General features: G+C 27.8%; 1 protein-coding gene across 1 annotated transcript in view; it reads left to right on the top strand.

The window, feature by feature from the left end:
• The window catches only part of LOC101515761 (histone-lysine N-methyltransferase ATXR2), a 5,369-nt gene extending 987 nt beyond the window's left edge, over positions 1–4,382 (top strand). Inside the window, exons 4-15 of the mRNA XM_027331391.2 lie at positions 86–437; positions 1,150–1,262; positions 1,390–1,421; positions 1,586–1,737; positions 2,096–2,183; positions 2,274–2,322; positions 2,432–2,486; positions 2,678–2,747; positions 2,839–2,908; positions 3,102–3,178; positions 3,483–3,539; positions 3,997–4,382. Of these exons, the coding sequence (XP_027187192.1) occupies positions 86–437; positions 1,150–1,262; positions 1,390–1,421; positions 1,586–1,737; positions 2,096–2,183; positions 2,274–2,322; positions 2,432–2,486; positions 2,678–2,747; positions 2,839–2,908; positions 3,102–3,178; positions 3,483–3,539; positions 3,997–4,107 (1,226 nt within the window). The 3' untranslated portion in view covers positions 4,108–4,382. The remainder of the gene's footprint in view (positions 1–85; positions 438–1,149; positions 1,263–1,389; positions 1,422–1,585; positions 1,738–2,095; positions 2,184–2,273; positions 2,323–2,431; positions 2,487–2,677; positions 2,748–2,838; positions 2,909–3,101; positions 3,179–3,482; positions 3,540–3,996) is intronic.
• Positions 4,383–8,619: the final 4,237 nt, after the last annotated feature.

The following is an 8,619-nucleotide window of genomic DNA, read 5'->3' as shown; positions in this document are numbered from 1 at the left end:
CAACAAGGTTTTTTATTTGTCTTCACAATTGTTCTTGTGTAAGCATTTTAAATTTTTTTGTTTCTTTGTCTTATTTTCTACTTTACTTTGCAGATTGATTGTTTTGTTTGTAGCTTTTGCTTTCGTTTTATTGGTTCAATAGAAACTCAAATTGGAAGGAGACTTTACTTGAATGAATTAAGGGCCAATGAGAGTCATGGTTGCGATGAAGGAAGTTCCTCAAACTCTTTGAGAAATTGTGATGAAATGGATTCAACTGATGAAGATGAGAGCACTATGCGATGTAGTTCTGGTAGTTCCAAAACTAAAGTTCCTCTACCTGATGGTGTCGTGGAATCATTGATGAATGGACAATTGAGATTGCCGTGCACTGAGAAGTTCTCCTTGCCTCCATCTGTTCCATGCCCTAGTGGATGCGGAGAAGCTTACTACTGCAGGTAAGTCTAAGGTTGGTTGAAGAAATAATAATGGCAATGAAATTATTTCGTTTTGCAAACCGGAAAATTTTACATGCCAAGGAGCAGAAACCAACAACTGCAGATTTCTGAAAATAGTGGTTTATTCAAATTATGCTATGCTACAACACTATAGCTTCTAGTTGACAATAGTTTGTACTAAATCGTGTATTGCGGAACAATAATGGTTTGGTTGAATTCTGCTACATTATAGCTCTATAGCACGACTATAGCTGCTATTTGACATCACTGCAACTACCGTGAAAAAACTTGTGAAAATTTGGTTACAAATGAATGCTGCACAGTGATCCATACTCAGCTTTTGATTTCTTCTCATTTAATTATTTTGAAAGGCTAAGACCCAAATATGATTAGCTTCTAAGTTATGGGAGTTGCTCAAGTAAAGTAAGTTTATGGTTCTTCACTTATGAAAGAGTCCCTTTAAGCTAGTAGATGTTTATAAAGAAATTAAATGAGAGCTTTTGAAAAAATTTAGACGCATAACCTAATTTTAACTCAAAACAAAATTCTGTTGTTTAAAAAACTCACTTCATGATTCTTTTGATATTTCTTTCCTGCAAGTGCTTCTTGAGAAGTTTATTTTAAAACTCAATAATGGTTTGTTCTTGCACATCATTTTTTGGGGTGTAAAGTATGAAATAATCTTGTCTGACAATGTTCTCAATACATGTAGCATGTCATGTGCAGAAGCTGATTGGGAATCCTCCCATTCTTTACTCTGTACTGGTGAGAGTTCCAATCCGAGACGTAGGGAGGCGCTCCTAAATTTCATGAAACATTCTAATGGTAAGACTCCTTCCTTGTGGTTATCAATAATTTTCAACAATCTAAATTAAATACGTTTTTGTTTCATGTCTTTCTTATTTATTTATTTATTTATTTATTTATTTGTTTATTGATTTTTTTTCTGCAGAAACAAACGATATATTCCTCCTTGCTGCAAAGGTAAGGTTTCATTTTGTCTAAGCTGCCCTTTAATTTAACATATACATAAACTTGCATATATATATAGATGCTCAACTTATCAAACAAGCTATTTTAATCAGTCTTGCATAAATTATCTTTACTAGATTTATCTGACTAGAAATGCGGTTGTATTTTATCACCAGGCCATTTCTTCTACGATATTAAGGTACCACAAGTTAAAAGCAAATAGTCTTGCAGAGAAAGGGAAATATGATGCATCTTGTGTTTTTGACCACTACAATTTCTCTCTTCTTTTGGAAGCTTGGAGGCCTATATCAATGGGATACAAGAAAAGGTCGTTACTTGTTACTGACTAATGACTATTACATGTTTACATGAAGCAGTGCATGAAGCTGTGAAGCAAATTGCAATGTCATTGTTAATATTTTGAATTTTTTCAAATCTCAAATTTGGTTTCAAGTGCTTATGTTGCAATGATGGTTTAACTGTAAAATTATATTGAGCTTGCAAAAATCCAAGATATATGATATCTTAATCAAAATTTTCTATGATTTCTTAAATTATCTATGCTTCATGTGTTGCATTAAATTTCAAAATAGAATTCCTTTATTTCATTTTCACTTCTGATGTTGAGTGTTCTTATACGATTTTATTTAAACTATGTTGGAGTAGTCACTTTAAAGTGTCTGTAGGTGGTGGGACTGCGTTGCATTACCAGATGATATTGATTCTTCCGATGAAGCGTCATTCAGGATGCAAATAAAAGAGTTGGCATTTGAGGTTTGATTCTTCATTCTTCACATGTTTATACTTTATTCACCAATTTAATATGTTGCATCTAATTTTCTTTCTACGGATTCGATGTTTCAGTCTCTCCAAATTCTTAAGACGGCAATATTTGACAAGGAATGCGAGCCATGTATCCTTACATATGCTAATTTCATGATGTATTTGTTGTGTGCATGCTTGGTGACTTTGTGTCATCACTTTTGTGGGAATTTTAGCTTCAAGCCCTTGACTCTTTCCAGTGTTCTCCCTTGAAATCTATGGACATATCATTGGCATGTTTGAGCTGAATAATCTGTAAGAGACAACTTTCCGAGACTTTGTTTGTCTTCTGATTGTCGAGCCATATATTTCGTTGTGTTTTCATTCGTTAACATATTGGTTAAATATTGTGATATATATATAGCCAGTGAAGTAAATTGAACATGTGAATAATAATTTATTTCAATTATGATGAAATGTATATTAATCCCTTAATTATGTTTCAGTGATTTGGTGGTTGCTTCTCCCGTGGAGGATTACTTTTTATACATAGATGATATGATGAATCCTGATAAGGTAAGAATTTGCTTCACCTTGCTTTAAGCCTTTAGCATGTTATCTCAAATGAATAAGTTCTTTTACTTTTTATTGTTATCATTGATGGCAGGAGGAAGCTGAGAAAATTACACAACCAATTCTAGATGCTCTAGGTGAAGACTATTCTATCTGTTGCCAAGGTACCGATTTCACCGTTGTTTGTCTGTTAATATATGCAGACAAATTCATTTTATTTTATCTCTTCATATAATATTCATAGTTCAACTTTTTATTCTTTATTTTGATTTTCCTTTCTTAGTATTGAGCTGTCTTATCATCACTGAAGTTCATGCTTTGTTTTAATTGTCAAATCTATTTAAACTTGTATTTTAGGAACTGCATTTTTTCCTTTGCAAAGCTGTATGAACCATTCCTGTTGTCCTAATGCCAAAGCTTTCAAAAGAGATGAGGTATGTGGGGGCAAAACTATCTTGATTTTATCTTCGATTTCGGTATAGTTTGAGTTGATTGCTTATTTGACTTCATTTGATGCCAAAAAAGTATTGTTATATCAATTTTTTTGGCAGTTGATACTCTTATTCATGTTTTTGTTTATCTTTTTCCTGTAACAAAATTACTTGCAGAACAGTCAGATCTAATTATGACAATTACTTAACAATGAAAGTTGAGAAACCAATTGTATTTAGCTTATCTCTTTACTTCTTATGTATATGTAACATTAAATCTGAAGATTTATTACCTCTTTGCATGCAGGATAGAGATGGCCAAGCGACCATAATTGCACTGAGGCCCATCTCTAAAGGAGAAGAGGTTTGTTTATGCCAATATCTTATAGGTCAACAAATTGGATATTAAGTTGTCATAGTGAAATTGGATAAATCAAAATTTAAACGTTTATTAAAATAGTACTCCTTCCTTTCATTGTTATTTGCCGTTTTAAAGTTGTTTACACGTACCAAAACAACTAATAAATGTTGTTACTTTTGATGAAATTATTTATCTTTTTTCTACAATACCCCTCAATTATTTATTATCTCATTCCACCTATTTCTCTCTCTACAATAAATAGTCAAGTGTATTATGGACAAAACAACAGTTAATGTTGTATTGAACTTTAAAAACAACAAGTACCTCACAAAAACAACTAAAAAGGAACAATATATTAAACAGTTATTATTGAAGGTTGGCCATAGACACCACCAAATGTTTTTTCAGATATATTAATATTGCCATGTTCAAGTAATTAACATTTGGAAGGACTTTTCAGATAACTATTTCATATGTTGATGAGGACCTTCCGTTTGAGGAGAGACAAGCATCCCTTGCAGATTATGGTTTTAGATGCAGATGTCCAAAGTGCATTGAAGAAGAGACATAACGCTATGCTATGACCCCATGGAAAACATTCATACACAACCTATCACTTGGTTAAAATGCAAGGAAAAGAGGAAAAATGCAAGGTTCAACAATGAATTTTACCATGCAGCTTCTCCACTCTCCAATATTTTGTTTCCTACATTCATTGATTAATGTTATAATATTAGTCATGCAACTTTTAGCAAGATTGTTGAGTTAACTTTTAAACACTTATCAGTTTCCAGTTCTAGATCATATGTACTCTTTCTTTAATAAACTCTTATAAGTTTAAGTCCATTTTGATAAAATTAGTAAATTTTCGATTTAATTAATAATTTATGATTTCATGATTGGATAATAGTTTGATAATATTATTATGAGTTTGTAGTTTCTTAAAATTTTACTAATAAGGAAATAAATTGTAAAATTGTTATTGTTTTTGCAATATATGTATATAGAGAGGTTATTTTAATATTCATGTATTCATTCCTAGGTCTTGTGCTATATGATAGATATTTGGATGCTTAAACAATGATATATGATACGTAGAAATTATTGTGGTTAGTTTTGATATGTTAATGGTAAGACCGTATTTTTCTTTATTATTAGTAATATGTGAAATATATTTTTATTTATTTTTTTAATAATTTATAATGTAGTTGTTATTATTTTAGTTTTTATTTAATTATTAATTTTGAAAAGTATATATGTATATAATATGATTTATTTAATTTGACTGAATATTTTGTTAAGTATTTGAAAAAAAAAATTTATAATAATACTTATAATAATGATATGATTTAACTATTTTTTTAAAATAAAAATAATAAAGATATAAATTAGAAATAGATTGTTATAATTTAGGAAATGTGATATTGAAATATAACAACAACTTCCCATCAGCACTCATCCTGTACTCATCCATACTACATGGAATAAAGAAGAAGAAAAAAAATGATGTATAGACTTAACATTGAATAGTTAATGTATGTTAGAAAAAAGAATCCTGAATCCTAAATAGTGTACAAGAGATAGAAAAGAAACATCAATGTATCTACGAAGAGAGAAAGAACGAAAATCGGTTTTGGTAGTCTTAGTTGTACAAGAAACTTGCTCCGACTTCGTTTAAATTTTAGTATGTTATTTCTACATTTGAATTTGACTTATTAATATTTTAACTTTCTTTTTCTGATTCAATTTGACCCTTACATTTGACGAAACGTTTCATATAGTGTTACTTCAGCGAATAATGTCGCATAACAACCTAACAGGAGAAATGTGAAGAAGTGCAATAGCATGTAGTTGGAGACTTCGATATACTTTTGTATTGGTGTTAGACTTGTTGAATGAGTTTTCCACAATTGTCTAAATTTATGACCAACTAGGATTTATTTTTGGGTAGTAAAACACAAGTGTTTTGACTTTAGGAGTTTCTTTTGTTTAACATATTAACTTTATTTTGTAATTGCGAATACTCTGATGTATTATTTTTAAAATACAATTGAAAAAGTTAGTAATTAATTTTAAAGTAAATGAATATTTAAAATAATCTTATGAAGAAGAAAAAAAAAATGAATTTATATCTTTACATTTAGAATTTCGTTAGTTAATGTCTAGAAAAAGCAGAATGTTCCACTAATTGAATAATTCTTTTGCTAATCAATTAGTTTGTCTAGCTAATCGTTTAGTCTATCTAACTTATCAATTAGGTCATTAATTTAATTTATTTAAACTAAATTGTAAATAAAAACTATTTTTCCACTATAAATTCCTATCGTAATTCAAAAGTTTCTTTTTGGTACGTCATATATAATGACAAATTAACTTTTTAAAATTTAAAATTTTTAATACTGTGAACCGACAAATTTTTAAAATTTGTAAAATAATGTTACAAATTTTGTCCAAAAGTGGACTAATGTTGATATTTTATGATAAATGAAGAAATAGAATGAGAGTAACGGGTGAAAAATGAGGACTAATGTGGGTTATTTGAAGAATAAGAAATGAAAAATGAATGAGAAACTATTAAATAAAGCCAAGACTTATTTGCCTTGAACAACTACCATGAGGTTTTTACTGAAACAATTGTAAAATGTTTTAAAATTTAAATAAAGAGATTGATTTTCTCCAAAGTATTTTAGAAATTAGCATCTTTAACTTAATAATCATCATCATCAAATAAGTAGTGAAAAATAACAAATATTAGTAAATTAGTAAAAAAAAACAAAAACAGCTAAACCTAAGAAGTAATTCCAGTGAGGAATGAAAACAAGAAAAATGTAACGTGCGTATTGAGTTATATATATACAATGTGAGCATGGACTACTCATTAGTACTTTTGGGCTTTTGCTAGTTGTTGCCCAAACACCTTGTTGGACTTAAAATTATACTTCTCTAGACATTAAATACAAGAAAGTTGTTTTTGAGTTTTGTACCGTGCACCCCCCCACCTTTTCCTCCCACCCCTCCATTCTAATGGAAAAGACTATATTACCCTTTTTTACAATTGGATAAAACAATAAAAAAAAAAATTTATCACTCCATTCCACACACCCCCTTCGAAAGTTACAAAGTATACCATATAAATCGACAATTTTAAACATTCGAAATATTAAAAAGTAAGATTTATTGACATTTTCGAAACTTTGGTTAAACATGAAAGTTTCGAAACTTTAATTTCCAGAGGATTTCAAAAATTTGGATAAATTTGAAATATTCGAAACACAATTTTTCAGAATTCATACAAAATTTCGAGGGTTTGGATGAATTCTAAATCTTCGAAACAGGTTTTTTCCAGAATTCATAAAAATATTCGAAACTTTTGTTGAATTTGAAATATTCGAAATGCAACAATTTCAAAAGTTTCATATTTTCGAAACAAGTCAGTTTCAAAAGTTTTGATTGATGGGAAATGTTCGAAATGTAAAATTTTTTTATTAGTAATAAATAGTAATAAATAATAATAAATTTATAATAATAAATTTATAGTAATAAATTAATAGTAATAAATTAATAGTAATAAATAACAATTCATTTATAGTAATAAATTGATGGTAATAAATTTGATATCTAATTTTGGAAGTTTAAGTAATTTAAAAAAAAAATTAAAAGTTTTGAAAGTTTCGAAACTTTTGAAAATTTCGAAAAGGAATTACTTCGAAGGTTTGAAATTTTCGAAGTATATGTGCTTCGGAAGTTTCAAATTCATCCAAACTTTCGAAGCTTTCTGGAAAAATACACTTCGAAAATTTCATATTCATCCAAAATTTCGAAAATTTCTGGAATATTTCATTTCGAAAGTTTGGTATTTTTTCAAAGTTTCGAAATTAGTAATTTTTTCTGCATAATTACATTTCGAAAGTTTCCAATTTCACAAAATTTTCGAATAAATCAAAATACTTATTTGGTATTATTTTGAAAGTTTGAAATTTTCGAAAATTAAGAAATTTTTTATAATTTTCGGAAGTGGGGGTGGGAAACTGAAATGATAAACTTTTCCATAATTTTATATAAATTAAACAAAGGTAAAATTGTCTTTAATAAAATTTGGGGGGTGGGAGGTAAAATGGTGGGGGTGCACGGTACAAAACCCGTTGTTTTTTTACCCTTCAATTAACCTTATACTCTCATTTAAAAGTTTATATTTGAAATATCCAAAATACCCTTAATAAAACTATAAAATTACAAAAGTTCTCTCATATCCCCACAAGTTGTGTTTTTCAAAAAAGTGAGTGCTATTGAATTCTTTTTTTACCAATATTTCAAACTTTCGGATGGTATTCCAAAAAATTTCAAAAATGAAATTTCCGGGTTGTTCATCGGAAATTTCATTCTTCATTGAAAATTCCCGAGAATGCCGCTATGTATTAGGTTTATAAATTTTTTACTTCTCATTTTTCACAATTACAAAATTGTTTATTTAATAAAAGAAAAATAATTATAATATTTTTTTAAAAAAATATTATTAATAAATTAAATAATAAAATAAAATTATATTATTAATAATAATAATACTATTATATTATAATAAATTATTTTTTTAACAACTCCCTCCTATTTTTATTTCGAACTAATAAATAAATAAAAATTAAATAATAATAAAATATTCTTAATTTATTTAAAAAATAATAATAAAATATTCTTAATTTATTTAAAAAATAATAATAAAAATATTTAAAAATATATAAAATTTTGTTTAAGAAGAGATGTGTATATATCGAGATATTTTTGCTAAATAAAATAAATTTGTTTAGAATGAATGCGAAAGCCACAATTTTGCACAAAAACCTTATTTTATATGTATAATATTGAATGATTTTATATTATTCTATTCGAGTTTAATTTGACCCCTTTTTACACACTGATTTTTTAATCGATGCAAATTAGTAATTTTGCATAAGTAATGTGTACATTTTTATTTAGGACAAAAGAATTCAATCATCTTTTATAGAAAATTACGTTAATCAACGATAAATATTTATTTTTATTTTTTAAAATTTAATTTCTCTCCTTACTCTGCAAAATGAAATTTATA

The sequence above is a fragment of the Cicer arietinum genome, chromosome 1 (assembly GCF_000331145.2).
Source record: "Cicer arietinum cultivar CDC Frontier isolate Library 1 chromosome 1, Cicar.CDCFrontier_v2.0, whole genome shotgun sequence".
NCBI lineage: Eukaryota > Viridiplantae > Streptophyta > Magnoliopsida > Fabales > Fabaceae > Cicer > Cicer arietinum.
This window is presented reverse-complemented; position numbering and strand designations above follow the sequence as displayed.